This window comes from Indicator indicator, chromosome 7 (genome assembly GCF_027791375.1).
Source record: "Indicator indicator isolate 239-I01 chromosome 7, UM_Iind_1.1, whole genome shotgun sequence".
In the NCBI taxonomy this organism is placed as follows: Eukaryota; Metazoa; Chordata; class Aves; order Piciformes; family Indicatoridae; genus Indicator; species Indicator indicator.
Genome location: NC_072016.1, coordinates 19,999,353 through 20,027,330, shown reverse-complemented (window position 1 = coordinate 20,027,330; position 27,978 = coordinate 19,999,353). Strand labels below are relative to the sequence as shown.

The following is a 27,978-nucleotide window of genomic DNA, read 5'->3' as shown; positions in this document are numbered from 1 at the left end:
TGCCACCAAACATTTGGCTCCTGTTCAACATTTTCTTTGTGAAAAATGGCACTGCTATTGCTGCCTGACTGTTGCAGTTAGACTGGCTGTGTAAGTGCTCTAATAATGCATTCTTCTAAAAAAACACCCAAAAATCACACGATAAAAGGAGCAATGACTGAGCTTCACTAATTACTGTGCTGAAGAAGTGTATCTGCAATTTAAAGGCTACTGGGGTACGAGGAGAACGACAGGAAAAGAACTGTGTGTATTCTTTGTATAAATAAATTTTAAAAAATAATAGCAGAGTTGAAGATTTAGAAAGACATTTTTATGATGTTAGATTCTCAGTTTTCCATTACAAAAAAGGAGGTAGAATCTCAGTTAGAAGTGGATGCATTTTTCTGCAAAAAGTATAAAGCATTTATCTTCAAAGAGTGACATCTTGAGGATCAAGATTGGGGGAGGGGAGAGGGAAAGAAAGGAAAAACTAAGAACTTTCCAATTCACTTTTCCACACAAGTTACTTGAGAAAAACACTGGCAAAATTGTCAGTGTATGAGAAGTTATATCTAAAATGGAAGTATAACGCACACATCCTAAATACATCACAGAATGACATAACACATGCTGGTGCCAGTTTAGACAAAGCTCTTTCTCACATTTTTGTCAAAGAAATAAAGCTGTGAATTTCTGTATTTATGAGAGAAAAAGTATTTTTCTCATATTTGTTTTGGAAGCCAGTAAGTGGCAAATCTGCATCCTGGTTAGATACAGAGTCTATCATATTTACACAATGAATGCATCACACTTCAGCTGTAACTTCCAGAAAACACAATCCCTCAGTATTGTGAATTTTAGGAAGGCAATCTTATCCCAGGCCAGGAGAAAAACAAAAGGCCACAACTAATGGCTGCCAACTGCAGCTTCTTCTTTATGGTTAAGACATTCAGAATGATGTTTTACTGGCCATAAAACCTGTTCATTATTGTACAAAAGAGTTTTTTGTTGTCAAATGGCATATACAGAGATGGTTGAGCACTATGGCAAAAGTTATCAATGAAAAAAAGCTATTATAGAATTATTCAAACATAGGTTTTTTGTTTGGGTTTTTTTGGCTTGTTTTTTTTCCCTGTGTGAGGGAGAGGACATTTTGATTCCTGCCACTGTCTCTCCCATTTCCCATGATGGACACACAGAACTAGTACATCTCAAAGAAAAAAAGCTTATCACAATCCATTTTAAGTTATCACAATCATCATAGCAGTAAATTATAATAAAAATGCCTTCACTGAATATGCCTCTGAAATGAAACAGCACAAAAGAAATTTCATTTATACTTACATTGTTATAATAAGCAGCTTTTTTTTTTTTACTCCAGTAGAATAGCCAAACCTCATGTAAAATACTGTTACACATTGCTGACATCAAGCCTATGTTTTGACAGATTCCTGCTGAAACCAGACAATTCTACCATCAAGCCCACTATACCACCACAGTATCTCCCTGCTTAGACAAGCACTTAGCCACAGTATTTACTGAAACATACCAGGGTGGTTGGAGCTTTAAAAACTTCAGCAGATAAGTATGTTACATGCCACAACACATGACATTTCTAACTAGAAATTCATTCTAAAACTAGAATATCTGGTCTTGAAAAGAATTGTCATTAACAAAAAAAAACAAACCCAAAACAAACAAAAAAAGGCACTTGTGTATGTAAACACAAAAAAGATGCTAAAGGTGTTGAATGTAATTTAACTGTGGCCTAACAAATCTAACCAGTATTGAAAATTTTATACTTAATGTGCAAAAACTGTATCCCTGTTGAGAAACTTCTATTATTTGCTACACAGAAGTAGATGAAGAAAATCGTTTAAACTTTTATGGATTGTGAAACAACAGCTGACTGAAAGCGTTACCTTCTCTGAATAAAAGGTTGCATAGCAATACTGAAAAGGAGTAACCCAACATTCAGATACATAGAACTAAGTCTTACAGCTATAGTAAAGCATCGTTGATCCTCTACTCTTACCTACAACAGGTAGAACAGGCCTGTCAAGCCTTCAGGCACCAGACAGAAAAGGGATCACACTGCATAAGGTATGGTGTAAAAAAGGTTGCACATCTCTTTAATCAACGCAATAGGCGCAAGCATCAGCAACCTGTCCCTGTATGAAACGGCCAGGCAAGGAGTCTACAGAGATACTAAGAAAAGCTTTGAGAGATGTCACTTGTAATGTTGGGTTTTTAACCACACAAACTACATCTATGAAATAAAAATTCAAATACAGTCCCTAACTAACAATCTACTATTTTCCTTTCTACAGGCAAGAGAAAGGCATTTTATTAAAGGAAGACCTGTTTGGTTTTGGGGAGTTACTTAACTGACTCATTGTAAGCTAAGAAACAAGTTACTACAGACTGGAAATGCAACTGCAGTCAATACTACCATTTCATATGCTTAGTAAAGACAAGTATTTAAGAAAAAAAAAAAAACACTGAAACACAGAAAAAACCTTCAAGAACACGTTTATTACTCCAGCACCAAGAAAATATTAGCATCAAGTGACAATGTTTCACACACCTAATGCCTCCAACTGGAAACATTAAATAAATGCAGCTGTTGGACTGAAGAACAAATTGAGTAAAGCTAACAACTGGCAGAAATAAAGGTGGCTAACTGGAACAAGAGACAACACGCATCTGGGAAGAACCATAGCTGAGGCAATAATCTTCAAATACAGGCAGAAAGTTAAAATTCAGCTGTCGGTAGAAGCAAGCAGTATCAGTTTTCACACAGTTAAGATTTCATAAAATTATGCACAGCTTTTAATGAAGGAAAACATTTTCTTCTTTTCCATATGCAAAATACCTTACAGTAACACTGAGGTGCTCACTGGAGTCAAACAACAAATAAAATTCTCCAGGTTTTCTGCCCTCCTAAGATAACTCTTACCAGCAGATTATTTTTTTAATCAAAGACATCAGCAATAAAAACATATTTGCATTCCAGGTCTTTGTAAGATACGAAAGCTAATAGCTATATACTGCAAGTTGCATTAAAATGTTAAAATGTTTGCGTGCAATGTCAAACAAACTGAGCACCAGCAAATCCTATACATTTCAACTGGCACTCAAGATAATGATGGTCTTAAAAAAACCAAACCAACACAAAAAAAATCACAACTCAATATACATTACAGAATTCTAAGGGATGCCTACACAAACACAGTACCACCATGAGATTAAAAAACAAAAACAAAACAAAAAGGGGGGGGGAATCAACAAAACACACAAACCATAAGATTATTTTCATGTCAGACTGTGTCCCATTCACAATTTCAAAGACAGAATGACAATCTGTAGCGTTATAACTCAACTTTTTCTCCAATAAGGAAAATGTCTGAGGAAGAGAGATTTTCTAGCCTCAGTAGGAACCAAATAAAATCCCTCACAGTGAATTCTAATCAGGTACAGCTAGCTGATCCACAGCAAAATGAGTATGACAGACTGGAAGATGTGGTGTCAATGTTAGAAATTACAGCAAGTATATGAATTAATATCTGGAGAAGGGAAAGAAATTGCATAGTTTGACAGTACAGGTAATCTATCTTAAATTATAAAAAGTACAGTAATCTTAAAGGATTAAAATACACCTTTAAAGTTTACTATCTTTGAGAAAGCTGGACCAGCCTCTGTATTTTGCTTCTACATATGATTTACAGGGTCCTATTCTTTGCTAGTCTTTCTAATTTGTCTGCCAGATCTGATTACCAGATGGCTAAAATAAATGTATTGTGCTCATTCATGGTAACAGAAGTTGTCTTTAAGGGTTCTGTCATGGCTTTACTATCTTTTCCTTTTTACCTACTCCTGCCTCTGTGAATTGATTAGAGTTCAGAGCTAAGTTTCATCTGAGGGCCATTCTGCTGAATGCTGCATTGAAAAGCATGTTATCTATTCTAGGAAGCACATACAGATGACCACAGGATGTCACAGACCTGTCCTGATGCAACAACTGCCCTACTCTGCCCAGAAAACAGATTGCTGGATAATCTCATACACATATTTCCACAATAAGTATCTGTCACTAACATAAATTCTACTGCAATTCAAGAAACAGGCGACAGTTGGATGGAAAAAAGGAAATTAAAAACAACATGCACAGTGCAAGGCCAAGGAAGGTAACAAGACTAAAGCAAATACAGAGAATAGTAAACAAATTAATGACTCAGCTTTGTTTAAGCTGATACTATGCAGTTTTGTTTAAACTGATAAACTGCTGCAAACCTGCAAATAGAGAAGATAAATGACAGAAAAGGACATGAATTCACTGCAGCATGAGAGAACATCTATGGTTCTACTCACTGCCTCCTTCTGTTACACAGTTACACATGCACTCTGTAATCTGAAACAATTGTCCTAGAAATATCTTTGCTAAACCCACCCTTGAGTACTTTTGCTACAGGTGTGAACTAGGTTCTTTACCCAACAGATCTCCTCCTGCAGTCAGCAGTTTCCCTAATATGAATTCCATTTTACAAATACCTAAAACAAATATTAGCACTTGAATGTTATTTATTTATCCATTAACATATGCATATCATGGGTTTTATTTTCAGTTTAGTATAATAATTCTTAGTCAAAGCTTGAATGCCACAGAACTGGCATCTGAAGAACAGCTTTTAATATATATGAAAATCATCGCAGTGAATCACCTAGTCAAAACTTAAGTGATCAAGCTGACTAAACCCAAAAGAGTAGCTTCAGAACTAAAATAAGATGATGGCTATAGCTTAAAAAAAAAAACCACCCCCCTTTTTTATCTCAGGTTGTTTCCCATCTTTCCTGAAGCATTTCCATTAAGTTTCCTTTTTCTAAATTCTACATTGAAAACTTCATAGGCAATTATATCTCAGCACAGTAAAATTTAAAACAAAAACAATAACAAAACCCTAGAACAAACAAAAAACCCCACACACAGAGAAACAACCAAACCCGACCAACCGACAACTTAGTGCAGTATAGCTTTCGGCAACAATTGTCACTCTTATTCTTTATTTAAACTGTATTCTTAGCCTTTCGGTATTTCTTTTATTGAATAGCACTAATTCTTAAGCAAAGCATGTAAAACAGACCAAAGTATAATTACTGGGAAATCAAAAACTCACAATACATGAAAAACAGGAATAAAAAAATGAGTAGATGATACACCTACGTATTTTTTTTAACTACAGCACAAACATACGGTCATAGCAGTAGGATGTACTTTCTTTGTATACTGTGAAGGCTATAAGTATTTTTTGACAGTTATAAAGGGGCAATCTTGGCCATAGAGAAGAATCAATAACAACCATGTAAAGCCTACAGCACTGCACACTAACAGGCTGTAGGAGGCATTAACACTAGCTAAAGGAAATAACTATATTTTCAATGAACTTGTTCCTCCTGGATAATCAATTTTTTACACTTTTTACCAGCTGTTCCCACATAGCTCAGGTAGCAGAATGGAAGCAGCTGTCATATAGAATCCATATACTACATGCATGTTACGAGGTTTTAATCTGTCATAGATGTTTTATGTTTGCTAATTTTGATCAGCCATATCAACTTGAGAGCAAGATGAAAAAATTTTGCCACTTCTATTTAGACAAGATGTAATCTATACAAATACATGAATCTGGCTTGATTCATTCTGGATGGCAAAAAAAGAATACTAATTGTAAATCCAGTAATGCTCCATTCTCAAACCCTCTTTATTCCAGAAGTAAGATTTCATCATTAAAATCAGTTTGCCCCACCGCCCACATTCAAGAGATTTGTCACAATCATTGTTTCTGAAATATTGAGTTATAAGGTGCCGTAGTAATTACTATGGAATAAATAGCAATTAAGATTGTTCACACAAATAAGCTCAAACTGTTTGCAGTGAATAATTATGCTAATAGTGTTTTTCTACATAATTTGTGCATCCTTCACAATAATTTACTAGAAAATGTGAAATGTAAATTTGATGCACTACCACAAAAGCTCTAGAAAATGTTTAGTTCTCATGACTTTCTCCCCACTCATTCAAGAAAATACACAACTAAAACATACTTGTACATTTGTACATTTAAATTTGAAGAAATAAAACTATGTTGAAACTGAAGAAGTCATTTTCTTTCATTGTATTCCTACAAAATCATCCTAAACCATATGCAGCAGACATGCTAACTGTTTAAACCCCATAGTGCTGTAACACAAATTTTGCCAATTTGAAAGAAGCTGAACTTACTGCTATATAATAAACCTTGGCCTTTTCCACCAACTTCCAGTTCTTCTCCAAATCAAGATGCTTTTCTTTCTTATAGCAATTAGCAGCAGCAAGGTTAGCTACAAGAGACCTGAAAGCGATTAAAAACCAGGGATTAGATCCTCTTAAACTAAAGCTAACACATATTTCTCATAAAGAACAGGTTTTCTCTAAGATAATCAAAGATCCTAAGGAACAAAGTAATTAAGAAAGAGCACCATAAAACACATATACTTTGACCACTTCATAATATTTAAATAATATGTTTGAAACAATATATTAAATACCATTTATGTGTAAACCACATATTAAAAAATTTATTTTAAGTCTAGCTATATAATTTATGTTACGTATCACTATTATACTGTTTATGTGCCTTCGTTTGCTTAGAATCAACCTTTTGTTGCATTTTGTGATCCACTCCCTTTGCATGGTAAAGCATCTGCAAAATTTCATTAAAACTCTTCTAGTATCTAACACCAAAGTAGCTACTGTAGCGTATTTTCTGAAAACTATTTTCACCCACTAGAACCAAAGTTTTCATTTATGTCTTGCCTTTACCATTTTCCAATGAATAGTCGTATTATTTTAAAAATAATATTATTTTAAAATAAGGTGTTGGTCTGTTTGGTGGTTGTTTTGTTTTGGTTTTTTTTCCCCTCTCTGTTAGGCTCATATTTTCCTTTAGCAAAGGATGATGGACTGTTCAAAAAATTTGGCTTAGCTGTGTACTATTGGAAAACTACCAAAAACTTGTTTATACTTCATTCTTTCCTAACAAGTTATAACATAAGCCATGGGACACAACTTTCATTAGCAAGAACAAAACTACTTCTATCTTACTCACTTCGTTACATGTAAGATACATTTTAAATTCTACTCTTCAACCATTCAGTTCAACCTTACAAAGCACACAAAACTTTGAGATGTACTCCTAAAAACAGGTTATAAAAAGGTGCTTAATGCACTAGCTCTCCACTTTGGCTACCATGGCCACATTATTTTGTGCCATTTTATTATTAGATGCCTTATAACATCCAATATTTAGAGAATGGGAATTGGGGAAACAGACACTTCCATGCTCACAAACAGAATTTTAATTTTCAAGAGTTAGTAGTCATAGGGTGCACCTATCACTGTTTCATGATTTTTAAATACATTAGCCAGATAAACATTGTGCAACTACACATACAAGATATGGTTATTGAAAAGTTTTGCCTTTCTCAAACATGCATACAACTGATGTTGATGTATCATCCTTTTTCATACAAATGTTACTACAAAGACAATGCATCAGTGTATTGCTAATCTGCTTCTACTGAGTTATGCTTTTGCCTCCAAACTGAATATGACATGTAGGTGTAAAAAGGTAAGTAAACTCGGACATCTTGAAAATTACTTCTACCTCAAAACTGCACCTTTGCACCACCACCATTTGTCATTGTCCTAGTCAATAAAAAACAAAAGCCCAAAAGAATCTCTTATGAACACAGCAACCAAGTGTTCCTGTAAACCACCTAAAACAGTTATCACTGACAATCTCTCTTAAGTCAAACAGATCAAGTACCTAAAAAATACACCAAATAAGTTAGGCTACTTTTTTCTCTATATGTATCAAAATATATGGCACAGTTCTGTGTCATTTAATCCCAGGACTATTCTTGGAGCAGATCTCTCTATTTCTAAAGCCTAAAGTCAACAAGAACTAATGTGAATTTGGAAAATAAATAAATAACTAAAACGAACAGCCCAAACCTCTGTAGCAGTATAAGTAACAGGGAACAAGTTACATTCTTAAAGAGTATTATTATTATTTCGATGACAAGGTCTCTACTGGAGAACCAAGTCCAAAAAAAGACATGCATAACTGTGGTAATCTTTTTAAAAAGTAAATTAAATCTTTCAGTTTTGGCAAATCCTAAATATCTGTCAAGGACCTAGCTGGCAAAATCTTGTCTCTCTACGTATGCTGCTAAGTGAAAACCAATTATGTTCCAGAAAAGTAAACAAAGACTCTCTATGTTTCCTTTCACTTACCACATGCCCCTGAAACTGTAAACCAAGATCGGTGTGTGGCTACATCCAACTGTAGCGATGCACTGCATATGATGTGTAATAAAAGCTGGTTACACTGAAGACAAAGCACCAAGCTTTTCCAAATTAAAACTGTAAGTCTAACAGCACTAAAGTTCCACATGTGGGATACAGAGAAGGCAGATATTTTTATCAATGGAACAGTAATTGGAGACAGAGTGCTTCAAATGAAACAGCTTAATGGAGACTGGGTATGTGGGTATTTATGAGCAGAATGTAAAAATCAAAGTCACAGATTATGACAGAGTGTAGATACTAGTTTAAACTTTCATCTTGTCTTATGATTTTCATGATAAGCTCTGAGAAAACAAAGCTCGTATTGCTAAACTAGAGAACTCAAGAGTGGTAATCATGAATTAGCTCAGAACCCCTTCTTGCAAGAACACAGACAAACTTAGCAGAAAGAAGAAACATTCACATCAAGGCATCTGGAACATAAGTACACATGACCACTTGTTGGGAAAACCAGGAGTGCTACTAGCCAGCTCCTCCAAAGAGACAAGAAAGCTGAATTACCCGAAGAAGGGAGTTAGCATGTACCTCAACTAGGACAAGAGATTAATCAATAAACAGAGTTATCAACTGGGGCCAGGTTGAAGTGGCTCTTACAAATGTAGAAAATGCTGAAAATGAAGAAACAACCAGAGAGCAATTAAAGATGGAGAGTAAGCTTGCCCTCAGTAGAAGTAGAAAAGTTGCACAATAAAGCTTTTAGTCAACCACTGGCCACTTTTTTTCTATTTCCCAAAGAGGGAAATAAATCTCTTGGATTCCCTGCACACTCTTAACCATGCTCTACAAGAGCAACTGAAATGAAGCCACTGTCCCTACTATTTGAGCAAACACTTGATATTGAGAGACTTTTAGAGAGAAACTATTAGGTGTTTTATGTTAGTAAACCAAGAACACTACTTAGGACGGAGAATTTGAAGACATTTCTATGAGTAAGTTTACCTAAACTTTTAAATTTCGAGATGCACAGCAAAAGATGCACGTATTTTTCCTGAATTTATGATGTATGCCTATTGACAGGTTTGACTTCAGTTTCCCATCATGTCATGTAGGAAACGGTGATTGCTACAGGATGTGTACACAGACAGTATTTGACTGAAGACAGAGAGAACCACAGAGCAGAAACATCTTTACTGCTTTGTCTTCTCAGAAAAACCAAATATGGATCCTAGAGACAGAGGACGTTCATAGACATAATTAATGTCAAAACACCAGATGAAGATGAATGAAATGCCTTTCTCCACTGACTACGTACATTCATGCCTGAGAGTAAGACATGATGTACGACATCAAATTGGGAGGGACAGATTGATAAGCTGGAGGACAGGGCTGTCTGCCATTCAGTGGATCTTCAAGACCCTGGAGAATTGGGCCAGCAGAAAACTTGAAAGCAAATGCAAAGTTATGCAACTAGGAATAACTCCCATGTAACCAGCACAAGCTGAATGTTGACAGGATACAACACAGCTTTGCAGATCTGGGGGTTCTGCTAAATCAGGCTTGAAATACGAGTTGGCAGAATACCCACACAGAGAAGGTTAATCACATTCCTGTCTTTAGAAGGAAGCATCCAGCCATGAGTACAAAGCAAGTTATATATCCAGAACAGATGAAAACATCTGTTTTGATCTCCAGAGCTCATGTGGGGGCCTGTGTCCAGCTTTGAGTTTTCCATTGCAAGGAAGACACTATCATAATGCAGCAAATCTAGCAGTAGGCCATCAAGATTATTAGGGGACTGGAACACTTAGCAACTGAAGGAAGACTTGGTTAAGTTGTAAGATGAGGTACCTAAGGGGAGGTCTTCCTGGTATCTTCAAATATCTAATTGAATGTTTGCAGGGAAGATGAAGCCAGAATGTTCTTGGACACAAGATAACAGACAAAAGTGTAAGAAGGATAATTCCAACTGGATATCATCAAAGGAATTTCTCACATGAAGAGCAGTCCAACATTGGAATGGGTTGCACAGTGAGGTTATGTAAGCTCCAGCATTGGAGATACTCAAAAACCTGCTAGACAGGGCCCTGAAAAACATGATCTAACTTTGAAGTTGGTCCTGCTTCCTGCAGAGGTTTGGACCAGGTGTCCACTCTAATTAAAACTGTTCTAGGATCCTCTGTATTCTATGGAAAATTCTCCCTCCTCTGACTCTCAGTTCAGTTCATGTTGCTGCCTGTTGCCTTTTCTAATTCTGCCTAAATCATTCACCAATTTTTCACGAAGTTTGGTGTGGATTTTAATTATGGAATATTAAATTACTTGAATAAATTCTACTAACACCTGATAGTGCTTTGAAAGGGAAAGAGCAGCTCCTCAGGATCAGTTGCTCTGAAAGCTACAGAAGGAAACCAAGAAGGATAATGGCAGATATTTTGCTTTCATTCAGACCTAAAAAGAAAACATTCTACAGGATAACCATTTTCATTATTGCTTCAATATCTAGTATAATGACATTTACATATTGGCAAAAATCAGGGAGGGCTGGTGTGTGTAGAAGCAAAATCTCATGATTAAGGCAGATCTGACTGGCTGGTTTTAAAACCTTTAAAAAAATATCAGGAGGCAATCAGCATGGCAATAGTATATAAGTTCAAGCATTGTGGGTGAAGGAAGAAAGCAAAGGGTCATGCTAAAGATAAAAGTTTGTTGTCTTTATGAGCTCTTTTTGAAATTCTTGTCTTTATTAATTTTGTGACAATATAAAAAAATAAATCCTTCTATAAGCGGTTTCTTGTTCATAGTCTAATAGGTAGTCAAATATAAGTAAGGCTGAACAGTTTTTTTTATATAGCAAAGGCCACCTTTAAAAAAACACAGCAGATGAAAACACAAAAGACAAAATTCAGAAGAAATTAAGATGAAGTTAAGATGTAGACATACAGATCTAGTTATTAGATGAACTTAACAACCACAACAGAAAAAAATAATCACTTTTTTCTTCTTCTTGTATAAAAATCAAATTAACCCTTTGTCAAGGCTTAGGGCTGGTCTGGCCACTAAACAAATGACAGACGCTCTCTATTAAGCCCCCTCCTTTCCCAAATGGGAATACAAGGGGAATAAGAGAGACAGACTCATGGATTGGAAAATCAAGCCAAAACAACTTCAGTGAAAGTAATAATAAAATGAAATATGTATAAATACATACAAAACAAATATGGAACCCAACCTGCTTGATGGCAATTACATCACTATCACCACTCATACTGTGGGCAGGCACTGGGCAAGTCCCAGACTGAACTCAAAGGTAGATGTGAACCAGATTTAGGAGCTGGATTCTGGGTCTGGATTCAGGAATACATGGATCAGGATTGAAGGCAGAATAGAGTCCTCCTTGGACACCAGCCATTGAAGAGAGCTCAACCCTCATCATCTCTCAACCTTATACTGAATATGATGTATATGTAATGGAATCCCTCGTTGCCCACTTTAGGGTTACATGTCCTGTCTGCTCCTCTCTGCTGGTACAGCCTTTTACCTCTGCACCCCAATGTGGTACACAAGAGTTAGCAGTGCTCCTAGTCCACACACCAGTCCTCAGTATTACTAACACCAAGTGTTATCACACTGTCTACAAAAATATGCTGTTAACTGCAGGAAACGCAATTGCTTTGAGAAGACAGCTGGAAAGTGAAGTAAGTGAACAGGATTAGTTCTGTTCTAACACTAACCAGGACACCCTTTCAATCAGGCTATATGGTGACACCTATCCTCTTTAAACACATTATCACCTGAAGTATATTCCTCATTTGCCAGTCAAGTATATGCCTTAGATGCAAATCAGCTTTCACATCTGCATAAATATACTCATTAACCAATTTTGGTCTCTTGCTATTTTCTCTCTGCAGAGCAACTAGAAGCTATAAAGTTCAGAAAGAAGTAGCACATAATTATCTTACCCTTTCTCTGCCATAACCTAATTGCTGTTCTCTAAAGTATGCTATTACTGCCCAGCCACAAACAATGAGCTTGGCAGCCCTGTGGTCTCAAACCAGTACTAATATTTTCTGTATAATTCAAATCACATTTTTTCAGGATCAAATATTCCAAACAAATCAGGGTCTACACACTATGTTGATTGCATTTATATCTTAGGAAAACATCAGAGACCTCTGACCTGTTATCACTAGTGATGCAAGCAGCACAGGTTCCTGTTGGTTCTTCACTCTGCTCATAGTAGTGGGCATCCACATGAGCTTCCTCCGCCTTCTTCTTTAAAATCTCTCCAAATTTATCTTTGCCAATGCACCCAAAGAAAGTCGCAGCTTTGTAAGGGCTCTGAATCATCCACTGCAAGAAAATAAACCAACCAACCAAAACAAACAAGAAAAATAAAATAGAAATATTTTTTTAAAAGACAAACACAAATCAAACACACGCACAAAGAAAACCTCCCAAACACAAGGTAACATGCCTGGCATATAATGTTTTTTTTTTTGGTTTGTTTGTTTGGGTTTTTTTTCCATTTTTTTCCTCTCCACTCACCATATTTAATTCTGTGCCTACAAAGCACTGTGACCTAGACATACCAGAACACTTCTATGCCTGAGGTAAAAACCATCTGGTACATCAAGGAATGGAAGGTCAGCAAAAAAATAAAAAAAATTACCCTTAATGATCCCACTGAGTGTTTAATACCTAATGTAAAACTTAAATACACATTGTTCACCATCAAATAAAGTAGATTAGTATGTCTTTACAAGGTGTTTCAAAGATGTTCCCTTGCTCAAAGGAGATGCCCTTACATTTACATTTAATCAACCAACACACCTATCTTTAAAAAAAATGGTAGAAAAAAAGAATAGACAAAATGAAAAAAAACCCCAAAACAGAAACACCCCACAGAACACAGAGAGATAGCACATAAGGAAAACAATACATCTGAAAAACCCAAGAAGCAGCATTGTGCAGCATTCACAACATATACAAAACCTAAACGGTACTGAAAATAACCATTTGTGTCTACTGTTTAATTATACATGGGAAAAGGAAAAGGAAATGCTCCCCATCTACACTGTGAAAACACACACAAAAATATCTATCTCAACTTGATTAAGAGCAGTTCTGTCACTTGAACAGTAAAGAAGTATTGTAGCTGCACGGTGTTGCTATTTCATAATGCTCCTCTTATTAATAAAAAACATGTATCATTCAACTGTAAATCTAACTGTTTTATACTAAGCTACAAAGCAACACTTTTCAGCAATGTCAAATTAAGACTGAACCAAAAAACCAAAAACAAAAATATACCACCAAATGTTTAGAAACAATCATAGGTCCTACTGTGGTGACTCAACCAAGTAAAGTCATTACAATTCACACTAATTACAGTCAGAAAGTTTATCCACTCAATCAATAGTGTGAATTGAAGGCTGCATCAATTTACTGTTATACTAAAACCCTACTAATAATTGTTTCCTAATCAAGATTTAAATAAATGATAATGTCTCCATTACAAAGAGGTGTTAGTGGTAGCTGTGGGTTGTAGAAAGAACAGCAACTGAGTTTAAAATACATGCTTAGTCACATCTTTCTTATTTCCAGCTCCAGAGGAGGGGAAAAAAAAAAAGAAAGAAAAAACTAACATTGTTCATTAATAAATGTGGGCAAAATTTCCAAGGCCTCTTCCCTAAAGAAATTTTTATGTATAACTATATATAAAGTTTAAGGACAAAAAAGATTGTGTTGTCAGACGGTGGCAGCATTTAATCTCTCATTCATGAAATGCACACTGCATATGCACTCCTAATCTATTCCATATCACTCTAAATTAAAACAAATTAAGAACCCCCCTAAAAAGATAATGACATATATCCTTGTATTTTACATACATTTGCACATACATAATACACATTTGCACAGTGTTCATTTAAGATGCATTAGGAACAATAATCTTTTATATTTGCAGGTATGGTTAAGTAGAACAGATTATTTAACAAGACTAAAGATGTGACCTGCTGTAAGTAAATATGAACCAATTTCCACAACCTGAAGACTAGTATTCTATGTTAAAAAGCATGCCTTATACACACCAATAACATGAATTAAGAGATTACTATGAACAACATTGATGAAAGCATCAAATTCTAAAAATTCTTCAACAAACATAGGACTTCGAACTGCACTGTAGGCATACACCATTTTATCAAGTGACATAACTTGTCCATCCTTTATATATAAAGTCTGACAATATTTGGAGCAGTAGTAAGTAATATTTCACATACACCTCCAGAAAAAAAGAATTTTTGTTCAAGTATCACAGTTTTGGCTGTTGGCAACAGCTCAGTTTGAATTCAGACATGACGCATACCATATATAACTCTAAATCCTACTTTAAATGTAAGTATTCTTGAGACTCAGGCATCATGACTGAGGATTTCTTGATACGAACCTTTGCATATTGTGTAGAACACTTCTTCTATAAGCAGTAGTTTTTCTCATACTCATGATTACTTGAAACACAGGTATTATATCACCGAATCACAGAAACATTCAGGTTGGAAAAGACCCTCAGGATCACCAAGTCCAACCGATAACCCTACTCTACAAAGTTAACCCGTAAACCACATTCCCAAGCATATTCCAAGTCTAAACAAGCTTTAAACACAACCAGGATTGGTGACTTAACCACCTCCCTGAGCAGCACATTGTAATACCTGACCACTCTTTCTGTAAAAAATGTTTTCCTAATGTCCAGTCTAAACCTACCCAGCTGGGTAGCTTTGGGAAACAGTCCCACTACACAGTTATTCTTCTCATTTGAACATCTGAGATAAGTTAAACAACACTGGGGAAAATGAAAAAGTAGTCCAGCAGTGCTTCTGCAAAGATTCCCTCACCACAGCTCTCTAGTTACAAATACTGCCACCTTCTTGGATTTATCTCCACATATTTCCACAATAATGGTGGTAAGTTGGTGTCAGTTGCAGAACTCTTCCAAACTGTTCATTTTTGACCCTAGCTAAAAGGCTACATATTAGCAAAGGTAAAAACCAGAGAGCACATTACCAACTTGAGGAAATCAAACTACAGAAACATCTCTGGTATACCACTGAAGTTGCACCTAGTGCGCACGACACCTAGAATACATGACAGCAGGCATCTTTTGCATATGTGTGAAAAAACAAAGACAGACAGACAAAACAACATCTTCAAGGTAGACTCTGCAGTGGCTTGGGTTTTAAAAAACTTCACCCTGGATTGGAGTTTAATTTTGAATCATCTGATATGGACAAAATAGGCTTCCATGGGCTACTTCACACTGTTGTTATTAGCAACTTTTTGGCTCAAATACTCTAAGTGAGAATAGAGGTCAGTCATCACAAGATATTTTCATTGTATAACTGTTACGCAGTGTTATATCCAATGTCAAATGAAGGCCAGTAACAAACTACACTGATGCCAGGTATATGGCTATATAAGCTGCAAATTCATTTTATAGATTTATGTGGAGTATGAGATTTAATTGAATGAAAAAGACTCTAGACAGAAACAGAAAATGACCCAGCTCAGCAGGCACTAGCATAATGAGTTAATTATCTAGGGTTTGGCTAGGCAGTGAGGCAGCTATTAACTAACTGCACTGACAGTCTGGTCAGGAGAGGTTGGCACCTTGCCACACCATGCATCCTCACCATCACTCAAGGGAATTTGAGGCTGCTAATGGCACAAAGACAGAAGTGTCAAAAGTAGGAACTTATCATGAAGAAACAAGACAGCCTCAGGAGTTGGATACTGTAAAGGAAACAAAATATAGAGTGGTTTAAAAAAAATCAAATTTATTTCTCAATCCTAAAGTTTTCTTGTCAACGCAGCTTGGACATCAAGTATGCACAAGGACAGGCCTTGACCTTTTCAGTTATGATAAGCATCCACGACAAGAGGAAAGAGCACAGAAAACAGAATAACTTTCTGATGTTCTCTTGAGTTAAACATACTGCATTTTCCTTACAGTACTGCTGTATGAACCCTGGGAAACTAAAAGCACATATTAACTTATATTTAAATTTATTTATCACCTTTAGCAAAACTGTCTTAAAATTTGTCTGATTTCAAAATAAGCATCATGTAATACCAGATTACCCTTTCCCAACAGGCACATTTATTCCTTATGATCAAATAGTGAAGCCAGCACTTCTAAATGAGGCCAGCACCCTGGCTGCTCAAGGATACACTGGAGTGATAGAAACCATCTCTATTTTCATGAGGCTAACTTTGGCTCAAAGTAGCAGGAGTATCTGTTCAGGTATTTTTCATTACCTGACAGGGTGAATACCTTGGCACGCTTTCACTATCTGAGAAGTGTAAGAACCTTTACATTCCAGGGTGCAGGTGACAGTTGCAAAGAACAGCACTGTCCTTCCTTGCAACTTGTTGAGATGCCAAGTAAGCATGATAACAAGTAAAACTTTTGAAGAATCAACTGTATGTTGTGAGACTGCTTGGAGTTAACTATTTCCCACTCTTTGGCATGCTCAGATTCAAAGTGAGGTATACCTATTTCCCACTTTCGCCTGATGAGAAAGCAGCTTTGGAAACAATCTTTCCCCTGAGTTAGAGGCACTTGTAGAAGCACTTTCCTAACACTAGAAGGGACTTGACTTTGATTGGCTGCTCAGTGCTGTCTTCTGAGAATGATATTCAAGACAAAATGACAAGTTACCAGAATGGTTCCTTACACCCCAAAAATAAAAAATTGCTCCTTCATATTATGTGGAATAAAATCAGTGGTCTTACAGACTTAAAGAAAGAAAAGTAGAGAATACAGTTCTTTGATTTGAATTCCCAAGCTTATCCTGTTTAGTTGGAGAATGTCATGCTTCTGACACAGAGTCCAGTATCGCATATCACAACATTTGATCTGTATTCAAAACTCTTTGGTGTTCCTGCAAAGTTCATTGTAGAGGAGGACCTTTAATTGGAAGGCAAAAAGCAGGAAAAACTAAATAGTTGATCTAATTTACTTCACTATCTCCAGTTGTAAAGATATTCCTGCTGCAGAAACAAGAGTTTGCCTCTGCTGGGTCTCAGTACACAATCCCATAAGATTTATAAAGAAACATTATCCTGACCAAGCTTAAGACAGCTTTATAGCCCTCTGACTAAAAACAAAGATCTTTCAGAAATTACTTCATTTTACTCCAACTCTATGCTTTGCTGTAAGTACCACTGTTAACTGGACACTACTGGTAATCAGAACAAGGAGGCTGACAAAGACTCACTTACCAGTTCCACATTGTTCTCCATCTGAGCTCCTTAGTGCCTGAATTCTTTTTTAAAGATGCAGCCAGTAGTGCATTTTCACATCTGTCAGTCATCTTAACCTAACAATGCCAAAGCGTAGGAAGCTTTGCCTAGACTGACATACCTTCTGCACATTGGAGCTTTCAGCTGTAGACTTGAATCCTAAATGCCCAGGAACTGACAACACAACAGGAAGCATTATGCGCCTTCAGAGTGAAGAATCTTCAAAACTCATTAACACTGAATACAGACATCTGAAGTGCATTATTTGAAGCTGGACTCTTCTCTGCATGACCTGTCAAATCTGATTTTATTTTAAGATGCAGCTCACAGAGGACTCCGATGACCTAAAATTAGCTAAGACTTAACATGCTTGCTAACCTAAACAATGTTAAGAACTATTCATGAAGCATTCAGTAAATCAGAACAGAAATGGCTTCTTTTTATACATAGCAACTCAGATTATCTTTCATTTTTATGTCTTGAATTTTGGAATGAGTCCATACACTTTTCAGAAGGTTTCACCAGTCTGTTGTACCCCTACGACATGTCCCATCATCAATTATATGCACAGTATATTAAAAAGCTCTTATTACTATTTTTAGGACTATTTAGATGCTACAAGAAAATCAGAAAATATCATCTAAGAAAACTAGATAAAATGAGAAAAAGTGGGATAAAAATATATTTTTATATATATATCTCTTAAGAATATCTGGCAATATGCAGAGCAATCCTTTAAAAAGACATTATTATCACTATTTTAAGTGAGTTCCTTTATTTCTTGTGAATGATGTGATACACCTGAAGCACAGCTGGAGTGCAATATTCTGTTACCTTTACACATTCCAGATAATTTAAAACCCCTAAAATTGCAGAGTAACCCTACCCAGCAGCTAAGCCTCCACTCAGAAGTTCTCTCAATCCTCTCTCACGGCAGGACAGGGGCCAAGTTTTATTGCCTCCAAGTTTGGTTGCTGACCATATTCCACATGGCCTGGAATGTATCTTTAGTCAGTTTTAGTCAGCTGTCTGGGCTGCTTCCCTTCTCAACCTCTTTTCTACCCCACAGCCTGCTGGAGCAGGAGAGGCAAAAATCAGAGAAGACCCTGATGTTATGCAAGAACTGTTCAGCAACAACTAAAATATTGCCATGCTAAACAACAAACACTGTTTTGGTCACAAACCTAAAACACAGCACCATAGGAGCTCATATGAAGAACATGAACTCCATCCCAAGCAGACACAGTATATATACTCTAGAATCACTATTATGAGAATGCAACATCAAGAGCCTGGAGAGCAGGTGAGATGCGACCATTTTGTTCCAATAGTTTTACCATCTATTTTTTCTTTAGGTTGTTTTTTGTTGTTGTTGTTTTTAAATATTTTTCTTTTTCCACCTCTCTCCTCTCATCAATCAACATTTAAATAGTGCAACAGCTATTATCACATAATGGCCATATAAGAAAAAAAATGGAAAGGAAAAAATAAGCTTATCTTTATAAAAGCTGGCTTACTCAAAGGAGCTGCATGTCCTGTACAACAATTCTTCCACCATTAGCTGAAGCTGCCAAATCTTGCATGAGGAAGTGATACTGTTAAAATGCATGACAACACACTCAAGCAACTTCCAGCCAAATGAGATAGAAGTATTAATATTTTTAAAAGGAAAAGACTAGCTAAAAGCCTTGCACTGAGACCATTAGCTAAATCTTATCTCTATTTGTTTCAACATGTACTATCCAACTCTCAGTACAGGAATATCTATTACTTTTAGCATAGTGTCACAAGTTGCACTTTGCTATAGCTTTTCAAATCATCCACAAACAGTATTTCTTTCACCTCAACATTTTAAACCACAAAGCTAACAAACGGCCTCTTAACAAAATCTGTAATCCGAATAACTATATTCAGTGCTGCTATCTGTTATATTCCATTTCCTATTCTTGCTTGCTTGTTCTTCATCTGCTTGTCCACTGCTTCGTATTTTTATTCTACTTTGTAAGCTTCTTGCTGAACAAGTAAATATGTTTCCTGTAATCAAACATGTAGCAGACATATCACAAAGCTTCAATGTGGCGAAAAGCTATTTTTTTTTGCACTCCTTAAAGATCAGCCAATCTAAGCACCTAATTCCAATATTCCTTACTCCATCGCTCTCTTAACCTTTATTTATAATACTACAGTTCTGCCTCCAAATACCTGAAGTATTAGAAGTCTAGAGGCAGCAAGTCTTTTCCCTGAAAGACTTTATAAGGCACCTGAGACATGAGCTGGCCTTTTGTCTCTTCCCCATTTGAAGCACAGAACCCAAGACATCAACCATCTCCTTGTTATTTGATCCGATACATCACTCCCTCTCTTTGCACAACATTAATGTGATCCCTTCTCAAAACTAGGCCAAAAATGATAAATCTACAAAACAGGGCTGGTCACATGAGTTCTTCATCACTCAGATGACAGTTAAAATTTCATATTTACTTGGGACTCTTCCTCAGCTGTTTCAGTGTATACAAGTGTTTATTAAGAAATTTGCTGCTATTTCAAAGCTATGTAGGAGGTAAGATTTAAGAGTATGTTAATCAGCAAAAGAACCCAAAGATGCTAACTTCCTTGTTGAACATTACGAAACATGGCAAAGTAGCAAGTAAAGTACAACCCAAACAAGCCTTTGGCTAGAAGCTGTGGTGTTGTTAATGGAAGTGCGTTACCAACATGGAAATGAAACATCATACAGTAAGACAGACTCAATGAGCAACTACTGCTAACCATGTCTCAGTAATTTGCCCTCCACAAAGATATAGGGAAGACTGATAAGCATTTTAAAAATGCCTTAAAATTCTCCACTGTAAAACACTCTATATGTATTCAAGTACTAACCTATAATTGAGGTTGACGTTGTAGCAAAGTGACATTTTAGGATATTTTGCATATGATTTTGCATATCTATAACCTTAAAACAAATCTTTCTTTTTGAAATGCATGCATATGTCACTCTCACTCCCCTGCTACATGATGTCTCAATGAATACACCCACACTCAGAATGACAGCAAAAAATCCGCAAGTGAAGAGACTTCTTTCATTGTCTGGCAGCACGGAATTCATAAAGCACAAACTGTAAACAGCTGCCTATCAGCAATAGTATCAAAAACAGATGGCAAAGGTCAAGTCAAAGTTTATTGACAATGATGAACTTTGACAGCCTCTATTAAATTACTTCTTCCTTTAAGGTGTATGTGATCAAAGCAGAAGAGAGATTTTCACTCAGTCACATAACAAGCTATTTGTTGAGATTGAAACATCTAGTCAATACCTTCTAACACCCTAATTTTGTGCGCAGTTAGCAATAGGGTACATTTCTTCTCTTTTTCTCACAGGGTCCATAAGGGTGGCACTTATGGTTGATCATTTCATTGAAAAAGTTTGAATTCCAGGCATTAGATACAATTGCCTCTCTGCTTTGTATTACTTTAAGTCTACATCATTTCCATCATCACTGCTGCCTGCTCTTTGCTATGAAGTCCACAAATATGACAGAGCACTTAGAGCTTTACAGCTCTTGACTACTGAAGTTAGAGAGCAGTTACAGCAAGGGAGTTTTTTCAAGTAGCAGGTCTTCATCTGCCTGTTGTCCAAAATTCCCTATCCATTAAACTATTCACCAAAACTCTAGTAACACATATTATAAATTTTTGCTGTAACAGCAAATCCTTTGTTTATGAGGCATTTTTGAGCAATGAGACATTGTTCATTCTATTACTTTATAAATTATCATTTTACAAACATGATATACAACATATTTTGAGTGAATGTGTGATAATTATATGAATTTGATGAATCATAATCCTATCTCTCAATCTCAAATAGCAAAAAGACAAAAATATTATCCATCTCAAATGCTGAGAAATGCTTGCCTTTGAAATGACGCATCTGTGTTGCCACAGCAACAAGTAGTGGATTATGTGAAATGTACTTCTCTTTTTTGTTATTAAATCCCAATCTTTTCAGTCAAAAGAGGAAGGTGGGCTAGTTGCAAACGTTTCTACAGTAAGTACCTTTGAAATAATTTCCAGTTACTATCAAATAACCTCCATTTTTATTCAGTTAATGGTAGATTTCCACAACTCATTTCCATATTAGCCAACTCTGACTAGTATCTGAACCTAAAAAGTTTACCTGGAAGTTGTAAGAACACATTTGATGCTAAAAGTCATCAATATAATTATCCCTTGTGCCCAGATGCCGCACCAAAGGGTGGGTAGGGAAGGCAGAATGTGGTTACTGTCCATGTGGAAAAATCTACCAAATGCTTGAACAGAGACATCCCTCAGAGATGTCACTCTAGGTGCCAGGGTTTTTCTGGAGAGTGTGCTGACTTTCAGCACTATGGCATTTATTCAGTAGTATCTCATTGTTCTGAAGGAAGGGGGTATGTGACATTTTTTTTTTCAAGTAATCAGAATTGTCCACCAGAAACTGGTGGGTTTCATATAAATGTCAAGATATGGCTTACAGATAATAGACTACACTTACAGGTAGTACATATGTGCCTAAACAGCCTGTCACACCACACTACAAGGGCAGGCAATCAAGCCAGGAAAGCAACTAATTATCTGTCATGTAGCAGTAACGACATTGGTGTAAAAATTAAGTAGTTAGCCAGATCCTAAATGTTTTTTTATAATAGCGTGTCAAAAGAAATGTAGCAGGAGCTCCAAACAAGCTCAGAAGTGATGGGATTAGCACTATTAAATTGCAATCTTTTTTTTTTTCAAAGAAACCCACCACAACCCAATCCAGTGACAAAGGGTGTGCATTCAGACTGAATGTTATTGTATATATACAGCAAAGCTTATAGCGTTGCGATGGGACATTTCACCTAGACATGTAAGAAGTTTATTTCTTCCAGAGTTAAAAAAGAAGTTCCTCCAGAAGAGATCAAAAAGAAGTTTAAGAATAAAACATAATTTGTTTTGAAAAATCTGGTGTCTCTAACTTCAAGGCTTTCCCCACTAGACTAACTAGACTAGGAGCCCTCTGAAAAACCAAGACAAAACTTTGGAAAGCTGATATTGGGCTTTAAATCAACTCATTAAGAAATAATATTTTAGGACTGGCCTCTCCTAAATTAAGCCCTGTTCAATATTCTTAAGGAATGATACATCTTCTGAAAAGAAAACTCTGAACCAATGGAAAAACTACTGCCTTACGACAGGCAAATCTCAGAAGAGCCTCTGGATTCCTCCTGTGTGACTTCCAACCACATGTAGTTGGAAATGCTCTATGTCTACTACCAAAGGTTGTGACCGGCACACAGACCAAGCTGAGATTCCAGGGGAATACAGGATCCACACAGTGCATGTGAACAATAATTTAAAGAACTTGTACATGCTCTCACAAAATAATAGAAGTAATTGCCCTAATAGTCTCAATAGAAAGTATTCAGTTCCTCAAAATTATGTTTTACATTACTAAAGCAAATACATGATTACATTTCTTGGTATGTATGCAAACACTGGTGCCTTACCTTAAACACTTCAGAATGCAAAAAAAAAAAAAAAAAAGACAAAATTATAAAACTAAATGAAAAATCTTGTGGCCAAATTTTGATGTGATACACACATGGTCTGTACATGTCATAGAGGATAGTCAATACTAATAAATGGGACAGAAATCTTCAGCTGATGCACTGGGAATACAGTAACTTTATTAATAGTTATAAAGCTTGATTTTTTTTTCCCCTCATGGGCAATTCCAAATATCCAGAACTATCTGCTAATCTTTATAATAAAACTGTCATAAAATATCTCCATCTGAACCCATATAATAGCCTCTTTACTTTTTAAAGACACATTTTTATATATGCTTTACAGACATGATGATGTAAAACAGCCTAAGCAATAATGTAATTCAACCATCTCTTGCTTTCTGCTAAGGGGCATTTACTGTTTTCAGCAGCACCAAGCAAACCAACAACCTCATATCTTGCAGTGGCTGGAGGATATGCGAGTTGTGAACCCTGAAGACACAGTGTATTAGACATGTACTTAATCAGAAACACCAGCTGCATATGTGCTAATTTATTTGGATCTAATATCATATTATTCTTTCGGTGTTTTGTATAATCATTTCTGTAGAGCACAAAATCCATCAGATTGAAAGTACACAACTTAAAAATCTAACTAAGGCTAAAATCAAGTGTTTTCAAATTACAAATATCTTGGGATACTTTTCTCCTCAAAGATAAAGAACTGGAACATTATTTTAAGGATTCTTTCTGGAACTTTTGTACACTGTTCTACTAACGTTAATTACATCATTACATGATTTCCCATGGATAACAATTTGTAATTCGATCTACTTTTTCTCTGTAAAGGCAGAAGAACATAGTAGATTAGAAGGCTGTCAAGATGATAAAATGACATCAAATGCAAATTTGGATTTGTAATACAGCATGCAAAATTTGGAAATGCTACTTAAAACAGAAGCAGCAAACTAGCTTCAGGCACTTCAGGCAGAAAACTTATGAAACAATGCTAGTACCTTTAAATATCTGAAACAACAACAAAAAAGATTCTATCTAAACTTAATTATGAGGACAATCTGTCAACAAATCCAATGACAGATAAGTATCAATACTAAAAAACTCACCAGTTAAAAACTGGTGTAACACCATATCAGTGCAAAAGCTAACAAATAATGACAAAAAAAGGTTAACTCATTACTCATTGTTTTTAATTTTCCAGAACAAAGTCCTAAGAATTTCAGGTACTCTTAGTGTAAAAGCCAATTTTCTGCTCGTACTTATACTGATGAAACCCAACTGCTATCAGTGGGATTATACCAATACGGATCAAAAGAGAATTTGTTCCTCTCATCTTCATTCTCTTGTTATACATAGTATATGACTATTCAAGACTACATCCTCAAGATAACAAATACATCGCTCTGTCAGTAGTCTGTGAGGACATTCATTAGTAACTGGAAAGCAATTTGAAACTCAATAGATAGATCAATGCTAGACACTGTTATGAACATACAGGCTATGCGTATGATTTTAAAGCCAACATCATCACTTTTTATTCCTAAGAAAACACAAACACATTTCCTCTTATCAAGTTTAGTACAAAACCTACCCTATAAAATCAAAGCAACCTGATATCAAAAAGAGCAAGTTGAAATTAACTTAGAATGTCCAGGTGTTAACAAAATTTATTTCTGCAGATACAGTATTTTAACAATATTGAAAGCACTCATCTCTTTATTAACATGACACAACCTACATTCTGGAAAATTCTGTACATATTAGATATGTTATCCCATTTTTTTTTTTTTAATTACTAAACTAAAATAGGGGGGTTGTTTCTGTGTTAATATGAGGATGTGATTACTCTTAACAGTCTACAACAGTACTGGAGAAATTGTTACTGAAAGCTAAAAACAGCCCTACCACTGAAAGCCAGTAGCAGCAGTCCACCTCTGCAGATATCCAGGTTTATAATGTTTATGTTCCCATATTCACACTTTATTGTACCACATGTCAATGTGCAGGGTTTTCCCAGTTGGATGTATTATAAAAGACAAGCAGAATGGGTTCTCCCTCTAGCATCTCGCTCTTCAGGGAGAGGGTATGGTTTGTGTACTGCTACTCCCTCACATCTGACTAGGAGCTAAGGTACCATCATTGCCATTGAGTCAATTTTCTGTAATTTTGATTTCCCTTTTTGGCCTTTTATAATGTTGCAATTATTGTCAAGAGAAACAAAAGTAGCTGTCACACAAGGACAGACTGATTCCTGTGAGGCTGGAATCTGTTAAATTCTAGGTTTCACATTAAACGAAATTTCAGAGGATCAAGACCACAATCATCAACTGCCAAGGGTCTTACAAGTATTTACAAGATTTAAATTTAGCCTAAAAAGGCTAATATTTTTACGCATGATTCTTAATTTTCAGACTTCTCTGGTTTTCTTCTGAAAGTGCACATTCACTTAGATTTTCACAGATACGATATAGCAGACAAGAAATTGATTTCCTCATTCTATTTCTATGGGCCACTTAACAAGTCCATGATTACTTTTAGATCACAGAATTATGCATAGACAAACACAATGCAAACACTAAGCAACAGCCTTCTTCAAAAGATAAGTTAGAAATCAACTGAAATTTGATTAGATCAATTTGACGTCTTCAATAGCTGCTCCTATTCCTTCACCATTTCAAAATCAATAGGAAGTTGCAAAGAAAACCAGTATTACCAGCTTACAGTTAACCTTTGTTAACAGACGAGCCTGTCATGCCTGGTGTGTCTAAATCCAGATTTATCATCACTTGTTCAGGTTGCTCCTTCAAAGACAAGAAATAATTGCCATAGTAAGGATTACTACTAAATTTAGCCATAGTAAAAGCCCACCCTTCAGCAGCAATCATTTTGATGAATTGCCTCTCTAAAACTGAGCCCCAGCATACCATTTTCTAGAGCTTTTCACACAGAATCACAGTGCTGAGTACAGGGGCAGAATGACTTCCCTGCTTCTGCTGGCCACACTATTCCTGATGCAGGCCAGGATGCTGTTTGCCTTCTTGGCCACCTGGGCACACTGCTGGCTCATGTTCAGCTGCTGTCACCCAGCACCCCCAGGTCCCTTTCTGCCTGGCTGCTCTCCAGCCACTCCGACCACAGCCTCTAGCACTGCATGGGGTTGTTGTGGCCACAGTGCAGAACCCCCAGCACTTGGACTTGTTAAATGCCATCCTGTTGGACGCTGCCCATCTATCCAGCCTGTCAAAGTCCCTCTGCAGAGCCCTCCTACCCTCCAACAGATCGATATCTGCCTCCAACTTGGTGTCGCCTGCAAACTTACTAATGGTGGACTATCTCCTCATCCAGATAATCCATAAAGATATTAAACAGAATTTGGCTTAACACTGATCCCTGGGGGACACCACTAGTGACTGGCCTCCAACTGGATGTGGCACCATTCGCTACCACTCTCTGGACTTGGCCATCCAGCCAGTTCCTAACCGAGCACAGAGTGCACCTGTCCACAAGCTAAAATAGAAAACATTTTCCAAAATGTATTTATTAAAATCTTAGTCTAGCCAAGTCTTTTAACCTTTTGGGAAGTTTATGGTGACAAATGTAAGAAAACAATGTTTTCGCAATCATTCTGGCAATTAAATGTGCCTTACGGTATAACTGTGTCCACTTAAAAAAGTTTCCACTAAAAGCCAAAAGCAGAATTCTTAAATCAAGGAACTGTATCTAATTTGCTTGCTAACCCATTATCCCTTCTAACAATTGCTAAAGGCTAAAAGAACTATAGTAGTGCTAAAAAAAAGGAGAGCTAGAAATACATCAAACCTTGTACTGGTTCAGAATATCATTTAAAAAGAAAACTCTATGGTTCCATAGGCTATATGTTTAGAAGATATTAATGCAGGAAGATGCGAAAATCCTTTTAAACCTATCTTACCAGAGTTCATACACTCAAGAAAACCCTAGGTGTTACAACAGTGAGCTCAACTTCCCCCAAAAAAACTCTCAACAAGAAGGCCAGTAATATGATACAGAAACGTAAGCTTCTTTTTCAAATAAACTTTAGACTCCTCAAAAAAACCCAAAACCCCAAATTACTGAAATAACAACAAAAAATAAACCCCAAACACAAAAGTCTTCTGTTGTTACTAAAGGGTCAGTCCACACCACTGCCAGTTTGTGCATCCCACATTTAGGATCAGCAGATTGCATTCCTGTATATTGAGAAAGAACTAAGAGATAAAAGAAAATTCAGAAAGAATTTGACAGCACAGCAATGAATTCTGACAACTGGCTGTGTAATGATGGACATCACTTAAGGAAGTATTAATAACTTCTATTAAGTATGTAGAAATGAACCAGTTTATGGAATTCAGAGTTTAATGCTGCATATGAAATTTTTATTAAGAGAAAAATTCAGTGTTCGTGCAAGATGTAAATTACCTTAAAATAAGGAAGCAATTATAATCACACTATACATGACTGAAAATTATCTGTCATTCAGTACATTGTTTTGTCACTTAAATGGCTTAAATACTTCTTAAGATATACCTTCTTTGTTGCAATACACATTTACTGTACCAGAAACAATATGGCAGGAGAGTGCTTTTTGCTCATTTACAAGTGGGTCATCAGAAGACAAAGCTCACTCAGCTGATTTCCCCAGTAAAAATCCTACTTTTTTTTGTCTGGGAAAGTGCATTACCCAAAACCTTCCTATTGTATCTACTTCAATAGCAAATTGTTCTCCCCTGAAAAACCTATTATTCCAAGAGAAGGTCTCCTTTACTGCAGCAATGAAACAAA

General features: G+C 36.2%; 1 protein-coding gene across 1 annotated transcript in view; it reads right to left on the bottom strand.

Moving 5' to 3' along the window:
• The window catches only part of ADK (adenosine kinase), a 268,966-nt gene that overhangs the window by 142,806 nt on the left and 98,182 nt on the right, over window positions 1-27,978 (bottom strand). The window contains exons 4-5 of the mRNA XM_054382192.1: window positions 12,504-12,676; window positions 6,260-6,368 (exon numbers count right to left, since the gene is read on the bottom strand). Coding sequence (XP_054238167.1) covers window positions 6,260-6,368; window positions 12,504-12,676 — 282 coding nt within the window. The remainder of the gene's footprint in view (window positions 1-6,259; window positions 6,369-12,503; window positions 12,677-27,978) is intronic.